Source organism: Eupeodes corollae, chromosome 3 (assembly GCF_945859685.1).
Source record: "Eupeodes corollae chromosome 3, idEupCoro1.1, whole genome shotgun sequence".
NCBI lineage: Eukaryota > Metazoa > Arthropoda > Insecta > Diptera > Syrphidae > Eupeodes > Eupeodes corollae.
The window spans coordinates 5,156,968-5,176,462 of NC_079149.1; the positions used below are offsets into that span (position 1 = coordinate 5,156,968).

At 35.6% G+C, this 19,495-nt stretch overlaps 2 protein-coding genes across 4 annotated transcripts; one reads left to right on the plus strand and one right to left on the minus strand.

Annotated features, from left to right (window-relative positions):
* Positions 1 to 227: 227 nt before the first annotated feature.
* LOC129949407 (peptidyl-alpha-hydroxyglycine alpha-amidating lyase 1) lies at positions 228 to 17,075 on the plus strand. Of its 3 annotated transcripts, XM_056060846.1 has the most exons (6): positions 228 to 671; positions 956 to 1,118; positions 1,179 to 1,422; positions 1,507 to 1,802; positions 1,863 to 2,510; positions 16,670 to 17,075. In XM_056060846.1, exons 1-6 carry the CDS (start codon positions 597 to 599, stop codon positions 16,852 to 16,854), a joined length of 1,611 nt encoding a protein of 536 aa, XP_055916821.1. In that variant the 5' UTR covers positions 228 to 596; the 3' UTR covers positions 16,855 to 17,075. The 3 variants fall into 3 exon arrangements, with proteins under 3 accessions (XP_055916821.1, XP_055916820.1, XP_055916822.1); XM_056060845.1 differs by having other exon boundaries at positions 1,507 to 2,510; XM_056060847.1 differs by lacking the exon at positions 16,670 to 17,075 and having other exon boundaries at positions 229 to 671; positions 1,863 to 2,933.
* LOC129949408 (methyltransferase-like protein 25B) lies at positions 16,985 to 18,876 on the minus strand. Its single transcript, XM_056060848.1, has 5 exons — positions 18,584 to 18,876; positions 18,076 to 18,524; positions 17,457 to 18,017; positions 17,217 to 17,404; positions 16,985 to 17,156 (listed from the first exon to the last, which is right to left on the minus strand). The coding sequence occupies exons 1-5, from the start codon at positions 18,704 to 18,706 to the stop codon at positions 17,077 to 17,079; spliced, it is 1,401 nt and encodes a 466-aa protein (XP_055916823.1). The 5' UTR covers positions 18,707 to 18,876; the 3' UTR covers positions 16,985 to 17,076.
* Positions 18,877 to 19,495: the final 619 nt, after the last annotated feature.

Consider the following 19,495-nt stretch of genomic DNA (forward strand, 5'->3'; position numbering starts at 1 on the left):
AATTTTAACAACCAACAAATTTTACTCACTATTTCCCTTTTTTCATTTCATAACTTTTATTCCCAATAAAAATGAAACACATAAACAATCCATTGAAACATTTTTCGGGATCGATTACAATGTCAGGTATAACTGGCCCCTTAAAAATCCTTTCTAATTAATCTTCTACATTTGTTTAAACAAACAGAATTTTGGCATCACTCTTTTGTGTGAAATAAAAGTTTTCATTTCGAGTTGTGTGTGATTTGTGAAATGGAAAATGCCGCGATGGCCATTTGATTTGTTATCTTTTGTTTTCGTAGAAAAGATATAAAATTCCATTTTACAAAATTTTTAATTAACTAATTTTAAGTTATTTACATAAAATTTATACTTTAAAGCATAAAAGTGATACAAAAATTGTTTTGCGAGAAGAAAAAGAAAACTGAATGCACAACACTAACTAAATTCGTTTCGCCTATTTCCTGTATTTTTCTTTATTTCTTGTTTTCTCGTCCATACATGTTTTTATTGACGAACGAGAACGGGAACGCGAACGCCTAAACGACAGACAACAAAGTAAAAGCAAAATCTAAGAGGCATCCAAGAAAAACAAAATGAATTGGCCACAATTATTTATTGTTCTGCAGCTATTTCTGGTCAATTGTTTGATAGAATCTGCCTCCGATCAGGTAAGGAAAAAGAACTACCATATGTCGACTCTCGGGACAGAAAACCATGAACCTTTGGCTTCATTGATTTTCTTTGTCATAGAGAAAAGCCCCAGTAACAGGTGAAGAAGCTAAACTTGAGTGGGTTGCAAAAAATAAGCAAAATAAAAGTGAACCAACCCTTAAAATAACCAGGAACAAGCTGTTGAATGCGTAGGCTGTTCGGCAACTTGTTTTTTTGTTGTGTGTCTATATTTGAGGATAGAGGAAGGTTTTTATCCATATTGCTTCGTTTTTATTTTCAGAGCCTTCCAAGGTATCTGCCAGTGTCAGAAGATGACGCTCTCAGCACAAAAGAACGTTTCGAGCAAATTATGCAAAGTGGTAATCCATCGGGGATGGAATGGAAGCCAAAGCTTAAGGTGGATCAGATCGACATTAAAGCTGAAATTGCCAAATTGAATTCAAGTGAGTTGGGGAATCTAGGAAATCTCCAATACCTCTCTAATTGTACAATTTCCCTTTCAGCTTATGTCTATCAGTCGGAGTGGCCTGATTCAAGCATTAAACTAGGAGCTGTGACTGCAGTTTCCTTCGACAAAGATGGACATGTGGTGATATTTCATCGCGTTGACCGAATTTGGTCCCAAAACACATTCAACCTAAACACAAATGTGTTTCAGGAGCAATATCGTGGACCAATCGACCAGAACACCATTCTCGCTCTCGATAGAAAATCCGGAAAACTCGTCTATGGTTGGGGTAAGAACATGTAAGTAAATCTTATCGTCGAGAAAGTTTTGACAGCGTCTAACCTTTTGAGACAAACTATCAATTATTTTCTGATTGATTTTAGATTCTATATGCCACACGGTCTGACCATTGACCACGAGGACAATGTCTGGGTGACGGACGTGGCCTTGCATCAGGTAATGAAGTTCGGTCCGAGAGGTTTGTCGGGCAAGCCGCTGCTCACTTTGGGAACGGCCTTCACACCTGGAAAAAACGATACGAATTTCTGCAAGCCAACATCCGTGGCTGTTCTCCCGAATGGTGACTTCTTCGTCGCCGATGGCTACTGCAATGCTCGCATCATCAAGTACTCTGCGAATGGAGAGAAGATCCTTGTCTGGGGACAGCATTCATTCTCTGGTATCTACTTCAAAAACAGATTCATTCAAAAAGAGAAATTATTTCATTCTTTATTTTTAGGGGAACAAGTTTACAACAAATTGCCTCCGAGGAACTTCTTTGCCATTCCACATGCATTGACTTTGGTCCCCGAGCAGGAGCTTGTGTGTACGGCCGACCGAGAAAACGGACGAATTCAGTGCTTCTCTTCGTTCAACGGAACCTTCCATTCTCAGTTCCATAGTCAAATAGTCGGAGATAGACTTTTCAGCATGGATTACACTCCGGCCGATGGTGGGCAGTTTGTGGTGGTAAACGGTCCGGTTGGGGGAATAGGTCTTCCAGAGCAATACAACGAAGTTCGTGGTTATATCATGAACTTCAAGACCAAACAGGTTATCGGCAAATTCGGCCCGAATGACCTTCAATTCTCGAATCCCCATGACGTGGCAGTCACCACCGACGGAACAGAAATCTATGTAGCCGAGTTGGACCCAACTCGAGTGCATAAATTCCTGCACAAGAAGGTGGCTCCATCCTTGCCAATGTCAGCTGCGAAGCCAACAGCAACAAGCATCCAAAGGAGTACCGCTGACGAGCCGCAATTAACCGTGATAGCTACAAAAGTTTCACCCGGATCGACGGCATTGCTAGTGGTTGCTCTGATGCTCTTCTTCGCTTTCCTTACCTTCGGCATGGCTCTGTTGATTTCTCGTAGACGCAAACGAGGTAATTCTGATCTCCCAACGGGTACTCCCTGTGATTTAGTCTATAAACGTCTGGTCTCCTCCAATCACAATGACTGTTGATTTATTTTAATCTTTTTATCTATTTTACTTTTGCTGCAGCTGCTCTCAATTTATCAATAAAATTTTGTGTTGCGTGCTTTTTAAATTTTTGGTTTTGATTTTATTTTATTTAATCACTTTTTTAATGTGACTTTTCATGCACCAACATTTGGTTTTTGAGTTGAATGTGTTAATCTCTGGGCTATTGTGTTTTTAAATAAATGTAATTCTGATTTTTTGTGAAATTCTTTACAAATGTATATAACTTCTTTTATTTTACTATTTTTGTACTCATTTTAAAACTTGCTGCTTTTTTTTACAATTTATTGTATTTTTTAATGAAATACATTTTGTATTTTTAAAATTTTGTGTTTTTTCTTTATTTCTGTTCATTTATTTCATTTGCTTTAAAATCGTATGTTTTGCTATTTACGTGAAGGAAAATCGGACATTCATTTCTCGGTGAATTCATTCTACCCTAAAAAGTGTGGCGTCCGATGCTTATGATATAGCCATATTTTAAAGGTTATTAAGTGCATTTAAAATGGTTAAGAGCATTATAAATAAAAGTAATTTTTTAGTCTGGGGCCTTATTATGATGTTCGCGGTGGATCGTTTTCAAACGAAACGAACCAGTGATTTTACACTGGGCAGATTCAGAAAACATAAGGGACTTCATTTGCAGTCAACTGATTTCCTTGCAAGTACATTTTGACCAAGTCAACTAGTTAGTTTTTCAAGTGCCGTAAGCTTCAAACTCAGAACTTTACATCCCTAACTTCTATCTTCAGTTCACCCTTTCACACAAAATATTAAATGAAATTGTGCGAAAAATAAATAAATCATAGAGGAATAAAGTTCAAGTTTCAGTTAATTAAAAAAATTAATCGATTGTCATTCTGACATAAGTTGACTTGACTTGATAGTTAGAAGATTTTTTTTACTAACTTTCTAGCCAAGTTTCCATTAAACTTGACATAATTGGAAGGTAATTTTTTTGGCAGCTGGCCAATCAGATACTAGAAACTTGCCTTACTTTCAAGTCATTCATGTCGCATGAACCTGCCCATTTTTGGTTTGACTTTTTCTTCCTATCCTATATTCCACTGATTTGACACTTAGTTTGACATTTTTCAACAATTTTTGTTTTAATTTAATTTGTGAAATTTGCGGTGATTCATTCAATAAACAATATAAAATTAAAAAAATAGAATCACTTATGGTGTATGAGGAATTCAAGAAATCCTCAAGATTACGGGTGCCCAGTAGAATGAATGAATTTTAAAATTTTATTGTTGATTAATTGTAAAAAAATTATAACTAAGCGAACTGAAGTTTTATATAATTACAATCAAGAAAGAATCCACAAAATCGAACAGTGAAAAATAATAAACACTTTTGCCTTTGAATCCGTAAAAAAAGGTGTCGGATTTCAGATCGCCAATAAACATTTCAAAATCGAATTCGTTAATTGGTTGAATTCAAAACGAAGAAGGCTAAAGCAAAAACAATAGTTAAAAAATGGCCAACACGCTAGCAAAATGATTCGCTGGCATCCCATAATCAGGCTCTTGTTTTTGTATTTTTTCACCACACCCCAATAGTTTCGAAAGTTTTTTTTAAAAAGTGTATCCCATTTCATCAACCCTACATTTTTGTTGCTGCTGCGGTCCAAAATAAGGAATTTTTAAATAGCGTTATGAACGTTAAAATGAAACTCTCTACCAAAATTTAGCCTTGTTTTTTTTTCGAAGTAAAGCTACGACTTGAAGATCTTCTTATACTAGTCGAACTCTGAAAAGTCTTCCAAAAGCATCCAATGAGGTGACAAGTGTAACAATTATGTTAATTGTTAATGAAATAAAACACTAATAATTTAATTATAAAATACAAATTTATTATATGAGGTTATCTTATCTTAACAGCGGTCGAGAATAGAATGATCTTAATCCAGACAAGAGCAAGAAAGTAGTTTCTTCTTTCAGGTGTAGGAATACATTATGTTTGCGTTCTTAATCTTAACATTATGCTTGCATTCTTAATCTTAACTATTTTACATTAAGGTATGTGTACATTAGCTAGCTTATTACACGCTTTTTTCTTTAATAATTTTTTTTTTTTTTTTTAAATTATATATACATATATGTATGTACCTATATAAGGTTTCAGTCCCAGCCGTATCTTTGCGGTGGACGTACAGTTCTTCCACTACTAGTTCTGTATTGTTCATTACCCATTACTGGTATACTATCTTTATTTACAGCAATTTCAGGTGTCTCAAAACCACATTTTTCGTTTGATTCTGATTCACTACTATCAGCTGTTTCATACTCATTATCTGATGATGTACTTGTATTATTAAATGAAACTGGTAGTTGTGAATCATCCACATTATATTCAATTTGTTTAGTCTTATTTAGAGATTGAGAATTTCTTTTATTATTTCTATCTTCAGGAACAATTTGAATTTCTTTAAAAATATCTGGATTTGTTACATTTTGTTTGATGTTTTCTTCATACATCATATCGCTAACATTAAAATTATTGTTTTTAGTTTTAGCAATGAAGCGTCTATTACGCCTAAAATAATTATCAAAGCTATCTTTTATAATATATGAGCGATTATTTACATGATCAATTATTGTTCCATAATACCATTCTTTTGAATTTTTTTTAAAAATCACACGATCACCCAACTCAAGCACTGGAAGTGATTTTGCACTTCTGTCATAATAATATTTCTGCTTTTGCCTTTTTTCTTTAAATTTGGTCTGAACAAACTTCTCATCTATGTGATTTCTGTGAAGTAAGGAACTAGAGATCGGCATTCTTGTTTTAACCATTCTGCCAAAAATTAATTGAACTGGGGCAAGTCCAACGCTTGCCACAGGCGTGGTATTGTACTCAAGCAACCTATACTGAAAATGTTTTGTTTCTTGTGCTTCATAGCACCTTTTAAGAATATTCTTTGCTATTGCTACACCCTTTTCTGCTAACCCATTGCTTTGCGCATACCGTGGACTTGAAAATCTCATGATTATGTTGTGACTGTCTGCAAATTTTTCAAAGTCCCCGGAGGCAAAAGGACTATTATCACAACGAATAATAGTTGGGTATCCTATTTTATTGAAATTAATCTTTAGTTTCTCGATTATATGACTTGAAGTTTTGTTACTAAGATTTTCTACTATTACAAAGCATGAATATGCGTCAATAATGGCCAGAAAGTCTTTTCCCGCATACTCAAATAAATCCATAGCAATGATTTGAAGTGGATATTCAGGTTGATCATCTTGTAATAGTTTTTCCTTTTGAATGTTTCGCGTAAATTTTTCACAAATTTGACAAGATTCTACAATTTGCTTTAAGTGAACACTCATGTTTGGCCAGAAATAGTGCGCTCTTGCTCGAGCAAGTGTTTTTTCTATCCCCAAATGTGGAGCGTGTATCCACTTCGCAATTTTGTTCTGTAATTCCGTTGGAATTACTAAACGATGGTTACGAAACAGTAATCCATTTTCAAAATGTAGTTCTGACTTATATTTATGAAGTTCTTGCCCTAACTTACTTAGATGATGGAAATTTGGCCAACCATTTTGAATAAATCCGACTATTTTCGAATATTCTTCATCACGTTTTAAAACAGAACTGTAAAGGTCATAGTTTGCCATCGATAGGCATGCAGACTTAGTTACAGTGTGAATTATTCCCATTAAGTTTTCGATTTCCCCACAGCAACTTAGTTGTGCACGCGATAAACAGTCTGCTACCAGCATTTCTTTGCCAGGTTTGTAAACTACTTCCATTTTAGGGTATTTCAAGAGTGCCATAAACATACGTTGCAATCGTGGTGATACACCATCAATGTCTCTACGGACTAATGTTTCTAGTGGTTTATGGTCACTTTGAACTGTAAATTCACGTCCATAAACAAAAAAATGGAACTTTGTACAAGCAAATAGTATAGCTAAAAGCTCCTTCTCTATTTGTGACCATTTCTGTTCACTGGTACTCAATGTGCGAGATGCAAATGCGACAGGATGCCCTAGTTGCATCAAGACACAACCCAATCCATCCTTGGACGCATCTGTTTGTATCACGACAGGATTATTTGCATCATAAATTGCTAAGACGGGATCAGAAGTTATAATCCCCAATAGCTTATTTATTTCTTCCTCATGTTCAGCTGTAAGCTTAAACTCAACGTTGTTATAAGTAAGTTCACGTAACTTGGCAGTAAGCTTTGATAGATTAGGAATAAATTTTGCTAAGTATTTAAAAAGACCCAATAATCGCATAATGTCTTGCTTACATTTAGGTTTTTCCATATTTAAAATTGCATCGAGATGCTTGATTTCCGGTTGAATTTTCCCATATGACAAAATATGTCCCATAAACTTAATTTGGTTTGCCCTGTACTGAATTTTGTCTCGATTAAACTTAATTCCATTAGCCCTCGCACGTTCTAGTACCATTCCCATTATTTTGTCATGCTCACTTTCATTTTCAGCAGCTATGCCTATATCATCAAAATAAATCATAGTTCCTGGGATGTCCCCAAATATTTGAACCATTTTGCATTGGAACATTTCAGGAACATTATTAAGTCCGAATGGTGCACGATTGAACTTATATCTCCCAAATGGGGTCATAAATGTTGTAAGATCAGCACTAACTTCATCCAATTGCATATGCCAAAACCCATTAGAAAGATCCAATACAGAAAACACACGTTTTCCTGCCAGCCTGGACGTGAAGTCATCGATTGTAGGAATTAGAAAATGTTCGCGCTGAATACATTTATTAAGTGGTTTTGGATCAAGGCATATCCGAAGCTTCCCATTTGGTTTCTCTACTATTTGAAGATTATTTACCCATTCAGTTGGATAATTTACTACAGAAATTATACCTTCCCGCAACATATTTTCAATTTCTGCTTTAAGTTTATCTAGTAGACTAAGTGGTATTCTTTTCTTATAGTGCAACGATGGCCTAGAATTTTCTTTCAATTTAATTGAATTGGTTCCCGGAAACTTACCAACACTACCAAAAGCATCCCCATTAGTTTTTATGAATTCAGTGCATGCCAGTGATGAAGACATGACAGCGTCAACATCAATTCGTTTTACCAACCCAAACTCCCTACACGATTCCAAGCCAAGCAATGGCTCATGACTATCATCAACGACATAGAAGTGAGAAGAGTGTTCAGTTTTTTTTTTCTAAATCATAACACGAAAGCTTTACTATGTCAAATACATTAATTTTATTACCATTGTAATCAGAGATTAGCAAATTATTAAGTTCGTTTTTATACTTTAATTCAATGTCAAGTTTTTTTGTTAAATAAACCGGTATACAATTGACATCAGATCCAGTGTCAAGTTTAAAGGTGATGTGTTCATTCCCTATCAAGAATGTTTTTTTCCATTGCTCTTTTTTTCCAAAGATATTCGAATTTATTCTATAGTGACATTTTTCATTTAAATAATAAGAACTATCAAAAACATTGCTTTGTAATTTACCTGATGAGTCACCCCAGTATTGCAAAGAGTGAACCGAAGGCTTTCCTTTATTGTAGTTGTCTGGCTTTTTGTTTTCCTTATGATATCCAGTTTGCTCCCCTTGTTTTCCTTTTGATTTGCACAACCTTTGATAGTGCCCCTGCTTTCCACAACATCGACAAGTTACCCCGTTTGCTTTGCAGCTTCTAAGATGTGAAGGAGTGAAGTCGTCCCCACAGTTGTAGCATCGTCGATTTATAGCGCTGATTTGTTGTTGTTCCACACTGTATGCCTTTTGAGCGATGGCACCTCTATCAAGCAAAACTTTGTTAGCATTTGCTGCCTCGAACGCCTTGCAAACTGAAATCACGTTTTGCAGTGATTCATCCCTCCCATCCAGGAGCTTAAGCTGCAGCTTTTTGTCATAGACCCCGATGATGATTCTGTCCTTTATCATTTTTTCTTCATAGGAGACACCACAAGCACAACCAAATTCGCAGAACTGAATTTGTTTCCTGATTTCAGTTTCGAAGTCAGTGAATGACTGCTTCTCTTTCTGCAATATTTGGTTGAACTTGAATGTCTCCATTGTTACATTTTTTTTTGGAATGCAGTAGCGGTCGAAAGCAATTATGATTTCCTCAAGTGTGCGTGACTGTCGCTCTTCTGCTTGATTCTCGCCTTCGCCTGCTTGTTCGTTTCCTGGAGCCACAGCATTTTGATTTCCCAGTATTCCATCAGTTGTGCCATCATTTGGGAACAACGTGGTATAAATTTCCATTGCAGCTGGACCTATAAGCCATAGGAATGTTGCAATTTTTTTTGTTTCGCTTTCCTCGTTTTTTCCTGTGGCCATCATGTACATTAGAAATGTACGTTTCCAGCTTGGCCACTGTTTCCCCAAATGTGAGCAATCTAGCTCAGCAGGCACGCGGTCAGATGACGTCATTGATTCTAAAAGTTGATTTCCAAGTAACAAAAAAAATACACGTACAGCGACGCGATACTTTTTCTTTTGTTTGTTTAATACTCCTCCGGTAGTTGCTGTTGTTATTGAGTGTTTTTTTTTTGTATGTATCCCACTTTTGACACCATGTAACAATTATGTTAATTGTTAATGAAATAAAACACTAATAATTTAATTATAAAATACAAATTTATTATATGAGGTTATCTTATCTTAACAGCGGTCGAGAATAGAATGATCTTAATCCAGACAAGAGCAAGAAAGTAGTTTCTTCTTTCAGGTGTAGGAATACATTATGTTTGCGTTCTTAATCTTAACATTATGCTTGCATTCTTAATCTTAACTATTTTACATTAAGGTATGTGTACATTAGCTAGCTTATTACAACAAGTGTCTATCATTACTAGATTGTCAATTTTCGTTATTTCTTAAATTCTTTAAAAATATTGTAAACTTTTGTTGTTATTTCCCTCAAAAACTTTCTGCCAATTCAAAATTGGATGATGTTGTTTGGAAAGAATTTCATCCAATATCCAAATAGTAGACAATCATCCAATTAATTTGAATATACAAAAAATTGGGTGTTTAGACGAATACAAACGATGGACTGTTAATATTTGTCTGACAGTTTTGACCGATAATTTTTAGTGTTTATATACAGTGAATCAAAAAAGAAATCGGACATGAGCATTCTTTTTCAATAAGCCATCAAAAAGGACCAACGAATGCTTTGAAAACATGAATTCGTATAGTTTAAGATTATATTTATCATTAAATCTTCATATATGTATAACCAAAATTAAATGATTCATTTTAAATTTTCTATTGAATTATTCTTTTTGGCATTGATTGAATTAGTTTTTCGCAAAAAGAAGCAATCGTTTCATAAGGCATTTCCCAAGTCTTTCTTTTTGGTACAATTTTAGTTGTAAAGCTGATTGTCTAAGAAGCTCCATAATTGTTTAATAAGATTCAGATCTGGTGATTGTGGAGGAGGTTCAATCAAATGTTTGCAGTTATACAAGAGTCATAACCGATAATTTTGTTTTGGGTTGTTGTCTGGGTAGAAGTTATATTCTTCTCTGATTCATAATTTTCGTGCGCTTTGTTGTAAATTTTCCTTCAAAATTTGACAATATTTGTATTGATCTATAATTCCATCCAATATAACTATATTTCCTGAACCAGCTGACGACATACATCCCCATACCCTAAGTTTATCACCTCCATGTTTTACAGTGGGTCTCAAGTTTTTTTCCTTGAGCTCTTCATTCGGCTTTCTCCACACATATGTTTCTCCATCATATCGAAATAAATTTAATTTACTCTCAACAGAGAACAAAACACGATTCCAAAATGACAAATTATTCTTTTGATAGCGCCTTATAAACTCTTTTTTCTTGATTCTGGTTTTCTTGTCGATAATTGGTTTTTTTGTTGCTACTCTTCCATGAAAATTACTTTTTTGGAGCACTATTTTCACGGTTTCAGGGTTAACATCTTTTCACAAGTATTTCTTTACCTCCGCCGTCAGCTTTGGTACACTCATTTTTGATTTACTATCAAACGTTCATCGCCTGGTCTTCCAGATTTTTGTAGATTTTCAACGGATTTTGTTGTTTTGAACTTTTGTAATAGCACGAACGAAATTTTTGCAGTTCTCTCATTGTATAACCACGTTGTGCTTCTATTTTGACCGTTCTTATAATAATGCATACAATAAATCGAATAATCATTTGACATATTATGTAACGGCATTTTATTACCGTAAAAGTGATACCTATCTTTGTTCCGTTAAAAACAAAAAAAGATGAGTATACGACAGGGTGTCCAATTTCTTTTTTGATATTTTATTTGCGATAGTTTCTTTATAAATTGAATTTCAACCGCCAATTATTATCAAAAATGTTTTTTTTTTTGAATATTTAGAATAAATAAAAAAAAACTGAGGTCTTATGCCCAAACACGCCATTTTCAAACCTTTATCAAATTTATTTCGTGATTTAAGAAGCAAAAAGATATGCGTCCGGATTCGTTTTTGATCAACTGTAATTGATTGAATTTGAATTTGTTAAAGTCTCAATATTTTCGACCGTTTTTCTTCATATCAAAAACAACTTTTTTCCAAAAAAAAAAGCTTTGTATATAAAAGTGAACTGTATCCCATTCCACCATCCTTAAAATTTCTTGCTCCATTCCAAAATGTGTAGACTTTTAAAAGAGTGTTATAAGAGTCAAATCAAGCTCTCCACCAAAACTCAGCTTTGTCGGTATTTTTTTTTTAAATTAGGACATTTTTGTATCTAATTTGCCGGAACCATTGTACTTTGGCCCCAAATTTATTTCCATAACATTTTAAAAGGAGAGTGCTGAGTTTGAATTAAAGTCAAACATTTCATGTTGCTTCTCCGTAATTCTCATGGATTGTATTTGATTGATTTAATGGGCATCGTAAGTAATCTATGTATCTAAGGTACCTTCTAACTAACTTCTACCTTCAGTTCATCGTACAAAAACTACCAAAAACAATAATGTCTACAAAAGCCTCTTCAGGCAAGCTACATGTCAACCAACATTTGTATTTTGTATTGTAAAAATATATTACTTATTTCTTTTTCCAAAATTACAAGACATCAAATAAAATTGGTAAGAAAATAAAAAAATCATGGAGAAATAAAGTTAAACTTTCAGTTGAATGAAAAATCATGGTTAAATGTCATTTTGACATAAGCTGACTTGACTTGATAGTTAGAGAGATTTTTCTTGACTAAAATCCAGTAAACTTTCTATTAAAGTTGCCTTAATTGAAAGGTAATTTTCTGACAGCTAGCCAATAAGATACCAGAAACTTGCCTTACTTTCAAGTCCCTTATGTCGCCTGAACCTGCCCAATGTTAGACGTTCTGCTTTGGCTTAAAAACTGTAGGTTGAAAGTGGTAAGTCATTAAGTAGTATTCACATGAGCGCGACCAACGAACGACGAATGAATTACAAAATGTGAGTTTATATACGTTTGAAGACATATTTCCACACAAATTCTTAACAAAACGAAAGCAATATAGTTTCTATTTGATTTATGATACATACTTTTACTTTTCATTATAATATATAAATAAATTTAAGAAAACAAATTTATTCGTCGCGAAAAAAATTATAGTTGATACGAACTGTCAAACTTTATTCGCGTTCCACATTATCCACACTCGCAACGAATAAAATAATCGCGCGTACCTTACCTAAAAAATCATTCTTGTTTTGGTTTCGGTGGTGAATGATGTTCGTCTGTGGCTTCATTCGCGACGAATTAAAAACTCTCATGTGAAAGAAACGTCAAAATCGACGAATATTCGTTCATTTGTTGGTCGTGCTCATGTGAATAGTACTTTAAGCCCTAGTTCTCAACGAACTTTTGCGCCACCTAATTTATTTTATTTTTTGTATTCGTAAATTTTTGTCGCATATTTTGGCGAACTCTAAATGTTTAGCTTAGGACATATGTACGTACATACATTGGTTTACTGGTTCCCTATATTTATGACAATTTTCCTTTGACTTCTAAATAAGAATAGAATTTAAATTTTCTCTAAAACATACATTTAAGATTTATTGTTGAACGAGGTTCGATAATGTCAACAGGATTAAGCACCAGGGTAGGGTGGTGTCTAAAATTTTATTAACTCAAATTTTTTTCCAAAATGTGTATAGGTATACAGAGTTTGAAAGTCTAACATAGGTTCAAGTAGGGGCAGCCTCTCCAGCCAAATCTCTTAAGCTACTGATAAAGACGCACTTTCCGGGTTGCGAGAGTGATAACCCCCAATCGCTTGAAACCACAGAGCTAAACATAGCTCATGTGGAGCAAGTCAATTCCGTTATAACCAGAGAAAATATTTTGTGGGCCATCAATACTTTTTCTCCATATAAATCCCCAGGCATGGATGGCATACTATCAGTTATGCTTCAAAAGTTGCATGATGTGGCAGCTCCATGGCTGGAACAAATTTTTAAAGGATGTCTCCTTCTCAAACATGTGCCCATGTCGTGGAGACAGGTCAAAGTATTTTTTATCCCGAAAGTGGTTAGGCGAGTTCACGAATCCGCGAACGATTTCAGACCAATAAGCTTAACATCTTCTGTGCTTAAAACGTTGGAGCGCTTTCTTGATTACCATATTAGAGAAATCCTAGTTGGACGACCTCTCAAAAGCTCTCAGCATGCTTATCTTAAGGGCAAATCTACGGAGACTGCCCTCCATGAGGTAGTGCGAACAAACAATCCATTATACAGAATTTACTCTTGCCACCTTCCTAGACATAGAAGGTGCTTTTAACAACGTCCTTACAGAATCCATAGAAGAATCGCTCGTTAAGTTCGGTGTAGAAGACTTCATTCGAGAATTGATTATTTCCATGCTCAGTGGTAGGAAGATTCGAGCCACTCTAGGCAATACAATCGCAACAAAACACGTGAGTAGGGGAACGCCTCTTCTATGGCTTCTGGTCATGGATACAATACTCGTTAAATTAGAGAGATGTGGAGTGAAGGTGGCAGCCTATGCGGATGATTTGGTGCTATTAATGTCAGGAAAGTACACCTCTGTGATTAGTGAAATCACGGAGTCAGCTTTGAAGAAAGTTAGCAGCTGGGCCACGAGTTGTGGACTAGGAGTTAACTAAAGTAAAACTGCACTGGTGCTCTTTACCACCAAAACTAAAGTACCGCCCTTCACGCTACCTCGACTCAACGGTCAAATCTTATCATTGTCTTCCAGTGCAAAATATTTGGGAGTTATACTCGGTCCTAAACCAAACTGGAAACTAAATATCGAAGTACGGGTTAAGAAGGCCTGTGTTGCCTTCTACGTCTGCAGCAAAACTTTCGGCAAAAAGTGGGGACTTCACTTTGGACTTCACTGGGGACTTTTATGGACATACACAGCCGTAGTACGTCCAATCTTAACATATAGTTCGATTGTGTGGTGGCCTGCTCTTAGCAAATCCTATAATATTAATAAGCTAAAGAAGGTTCAGAGAACAGCTTGCGTGTGCCTTAAACGTTATTTTGGATCTTCTACCAATCGACCTTTTTATTAAATACATAGTTTCCTGCAGCGCTATTAAGCTGAAGGAATCAAACAGCTGGTTGTCAAAACCTTATGGTCACAGCAACACAACAAAATTGATTCCCTCAGATATTATCTCGGTAGACACTGACTACTGCACTCCTACTTTGAGCCTTAGTAAGGGTTTTAAGGTTATTTTCCCATCGAGTAAAGATTGGGAGGATGACTTCGTGTCTATAGGTTTCGACACAACCATCTTTACTGACGGCTCAAAGATGGAGTGCGGAGTTGGTTCTGGGATCTTTTCTGAGTCCCTAAATGTAGCCAAATCCTTTAGGTTTCCTGACTTTGCTAGCGTTTTTCAGGATGAACTGCTTGCAATAAGGGAGGCATGTAAGATACTTAAACAAAACCAAAACCGAAATGCGGCTATCTTTACAGACAGTCAGGCAGCTGTCAAAGCCATTAACTCGGCCACATCCTCATCTAAATTGGTCCAGCAATGTCGCGATGAGCTTGCAAGCCTGAATATAAACCTCGGTGTCAACCTGATCTGGGTTCCTGGCCATAGTGGTATCGTGGGCAATGAACGGGCTGACGAGCTAGCCTAGCAAGGATCGGCCATTCATAGCTCACTTGCGGAAATGCTTAACATTTCTCTTGGCGCTATGAAGGGTAAAATCTTTTCTATCTACCAAACTGAATTAAACCGAAGGTGGAGCAATTTACCCAACTGCATTATATCTAGGAAGATATGGCCCACCTATAACAAAACCCGTACAAACGATCTTCTATGCAGGCCAAGGCAAGACATAGCCAGGATTGTTGCGGTTTGTACCGGACATTGGCCTATAGGAGTTCATGCAGAGAAGTTGGGTATCTCTTACAACACGTTTTGCCGTAGCTGTAGTGACCAAAGAGAAAGTGAAACCATAATCCATTTCCTCTGCAAATGTCCTGCTTTGGTAAACACTAGAATGAAATACTTTGGAAAAGCATTCTTTCACGAACTTGATGAGCTATCTGAGACAAAGATTAGAGACCTAATCTTTTTTCTCAATGCGACAAAATGGCTCTAACATAATCGCTATGAAGCTTCTCTATAAATCTATCACTTTTCAATCAAAGGTCAAACGAGTTTTTGGTATCAAAACGGCGCACTACAGCGCTAATTGGATCTCAGGCTAGGTTGCTTTGAGATCGCCATTTCTACCTACCTACCTAGGTTCAAGTAGTTCACTGCGGTGGAAAGCAGGATGTTTTAGTAGGTCTTTACCCAACCAGGTCTAAATTATTTTCCATGCATTTTTAAATTTGTATATTTGCTTTAAAGTTTTGAAAAAAAATTAAGCTTGTATTAAAACTTTGTCTTTGAATCTTGTACGGAAATTTGTTTCTTTTTACGAAATTTAAAATGAGTGTTACTCCAGAAATTCCGATTTATCAATAAAGCCTTTTAAACTGCAATTATTATATCTGCTGCTGACTATTTTGAAAAGTAAACCACCTCCTTCCTAGACTAAACATTTCTAGTCTCGGTTATATTTCAACAACGCGAAAACTCTATTGTTTGCAATTAATTTGCATAAAAAATGAAAACTAATCGGAATTTTAGAACACTTCTTCATGACTTGCTTTTTTCAAAACATCAGCTTTTTGATTTACAAAACAAAGTACACAACATTGAATTCGCTTAAGGAGTACCTCAATCGTTACATCATTTAAACCTGAGATGAATAGAAGTGGCCCTAAATGTCGATGGAAACCATTGAGAATAAGCTTTTGAATTGTGACTGTTAGGGTTTATTTTGGACATAAGAATTTATAAGTTGACTTCAAAATGAACATGATAACCATGTTTTTCAAGGGCAGTTAAGTTTAAACAAGACTTCAAGCAAGAATTAAAACAAAAAATTAGATATGTTGTCATAACGAAAATTTCGTAATGGAATAACTTAAATGATATTAATGAACTTTAGTAGAATTGAAAGTATTTTGTTTAAATTTTAGTAGATTTGTCATCTTTTAACCTTATTTCATAAAGTGTTTTGTCCTTATTCCATACGATTTAAATGAAATGCGAAGACAGGATAAATTCCTGGGCACATTTTAAATCACTTTCACTCAAGTATGAAGACTATTCTAAGAACAAAATCATTGAGTGAAAACGTATATTTGAATTTAGACCCTCAATAAAAATAGTCAATCGAAAATTGGGCGCAAAAGGAACTTTAAGGACATCCAATATTTCGTGAAAAGTTGATAATTTAGATATAACAACATCTTATTTGCCTTTCTAAGTGGCAATAATAGAGGGGGTCGCGATAGGAGTGATTTTTAAAATGTTAGCTTCAAATTAAAAGTTAGGTACATGCTCTACAGTATAAATTATCATTTACCCATCTTGGAAATTTTTTTTTTATTTCGGCATCACAGAAACTTAAATCTCCTCTTTTTAAAGTGATAAGAACTTTTTTCTATTCTATTCTTCATTTAAGTTATAAACATGTACGTCTACCAAAACAGACCAGCATAGCTCTAAATGTAATATTCCCTCTCTCTTGCAGGATGTCTTCCATTCGGTGTTAAAAATCGTCGTCATGCCTGGGACTTTCCCTCAAAACCGGAAGGTTTCAAATTAGGCGGACTGTTAGATCATCGAAAGCGTGGATTTGAAAAACTCGACCAGAATGCAAGCGACGAAGAACCAGATGTCACGACCAACATGCTAAACAATCCACAATTTGCTTAGAAAAATGTCTTTCTTTACGTAACACATCGTGATCGTGTGCCTCGCCAATTCTCGTCTTAAAAGAATTCCATTCCACAAACAAAAACCACAACTTCCAAGAAAGAAAAACAAAAAGAAGAAAAATCAAAAATCCATTTGTAAATACAATATTAATTTATTAAACATTCCTGAATCTGGGAAATCTATAGAACAAGCGAGAAAGTAAAAAGAATCCAAAAAGAGTCATTGTTTTGTTGCACTGGTAATGTGGTTCCTTGGGGAGAGACGTGGGTCAAAGATTGCAGCGATGCTCACAGAGAGTCCTAAGTGAGAGAACATACAAATTACAATGGATTAAGTTGAGTTGAGGTCAAGTGTTTTACCTTTCTCTTTCAAGTACAGGATGCGATCATAGAGAACGACTGTCTCCACCAGAGGAGCAAAGAGTAGACGCATAGTGTAGAAGATTACAATTCGCTTCCATTGACTGAGGTCGTTTTGAGTGACTTCAGAGTCAATGTCTTCATCGGGAACGATGATGTTCAATCCATTTGTTGCTCGTTTAACATAGCTAAGAAAAATTCATTTGAGTTTGGTGACCCTTAAAAAAGTTACCAACTCACTCGTCAAAGCTCATTCCTTTGGCATGTTTGACACTTCTCAAACCAGTGTGCTTCAATTCGGGCCAATACTTGGCAAATATCTTCTCGATTGTGGCTCTGAATGAATGAACTTTGAGGTCCTCGTACAGTTCACTCCTCAAACGATCGCAGTAGACCTCAGCTGCATGACAAGCTATTTCCCTGGACTCATAAGTCAGGCGGGAGATGTTTGTTTTATTTCTCAAGAAATCACTGAGAGGATAGCCGGGGTTGGGGATTAATCCAGTCGATAGTTTCATATAGCAACATCCGACGAAGTTAAGGAACTTTGCTTGTTTGCACTTGAGGAACATTTGTATGAGAATCGCTCCCAAATCTCCACATGGATGAAGTCCGATGATGCCGAATGTAAAAGTCGAGCCTTTTGATATCTTCAAGGCATTAGTAATTGTATCGACGAACTCATCGGGAGACAGAGAACTTGTGAGGGTCATAGCAACGTGGACAGGGCGACGAAAATGTTGTCTCTGCTCCGACGAAAGGAACTTAGAAGCAATTACCTCAAATTGGGAATCAATAATTCTGGGAAAATATAGAAACTTGTTTTTTTTTAGAGGACTTTCATATCTCTCCATCTTACCTTGCTTGATCATTGAGAGAATCTTGCATTTCAAGGCAACACACTTGTACCCCGTAAGCATAGCCAAGAACCCTGGCCAAGTGACCAAGTCCAGCCCCGAAATCAACAACAAAGTCGACTGAATTATCGATGTAACTTTTATTGCAGACTTTTGCCATCTTTGCGATTTCATGGCGCTTCTTGGGTTTGACACATTTGGTAAAGAGATTCTTCAACTTTGGGTGATCCAAGATAAACGGGTATGTCTCCGAAGACGCAAAGTTGGCTATATCTCTCGAAATGCATAACTTCTTCATGAGCGACATAAGACACAGAATCGATAGAGGTCGAACTGATGAGGATTCATTATTGCCACTTAGGATATTAGCTAAATCATGGGGATCCAAAGGCTCCAAGTGGTTTTGCCACGAGTTTGGAAGTTTGGACCAATGATTATCGACATAAAAGTCCTAGGAAAACAACATAAATTAGTTAGAATCTGTTTTAAGTTTGTTAAGTTTATTTTTACCAAGACGTATGTATCAATTAACCATCGATATTTTTGAATAATTTGCAATGAAATTTCTAAATTTTCCTTTAAACATTTTGAATTGAGTTGTGGGTGCGAGGTTGTAGGTTCAGCGGACGACATTTTTGACAGTACTCCAGATGTAAACAAACAAGTGAAGCAAGTGGATTTGCAATACAACAGACATTCTCAAACTTTGTTTTTTTTGTTTTGTTCGATTAGCTCTGTTTGGTAACGTGAAATTTTCTTTCGTTTTTATTTAGAATTTCGCCGCTCACAGTTGGATTCACTTTGAAGTTAAATATTTTACTTCTCATAATGTTATATCGCTTACACTGCATAAATTAAAAAAAGAGATAAAATAGTAATTTTTTTTTGTTTTAGAAAGGTGAGATGTCAAAGCATTTTGTATGAGGTAACAAAAAGTTTAGGGAAATGATTTTTGACGTTTAAGTTGTGTTGCATTGGCAAATAATCTGTAATGTATTCATTATCCCTATGTAATTGTTAGCCTTTTAGCCTTTTAGCCTTTTCACACCAAACCAAAACCGGGTTTTCGGCAAAATATTTCCATTCACATTTGCACGGATTCATTTGACATTTAAATTTGTTTAACTCCGACTGCCAAATTTTGTATTGATGAAAAATTTGTGAGTAAAAAGTTGTGTTCTTCTCAAATTATTTGTGAAAATAAAATGAATTCTAACCAACTCAAATTGATTTTAACGTAACACTAGCTCACCTAGAAAAAGAGTTTCAACTGAAGTTCTGGGGACTGGTGTAATGGGCTCACGACATGAACAAACAAGAACTACAAACTCGCTTGGCTGCAGCTATCCTCTTAGTTCACTTCAACCGGTTCAAACAATTCACTAAGAAGAAGCTAATTGTGTAAAAAATCGTAGAATTAAC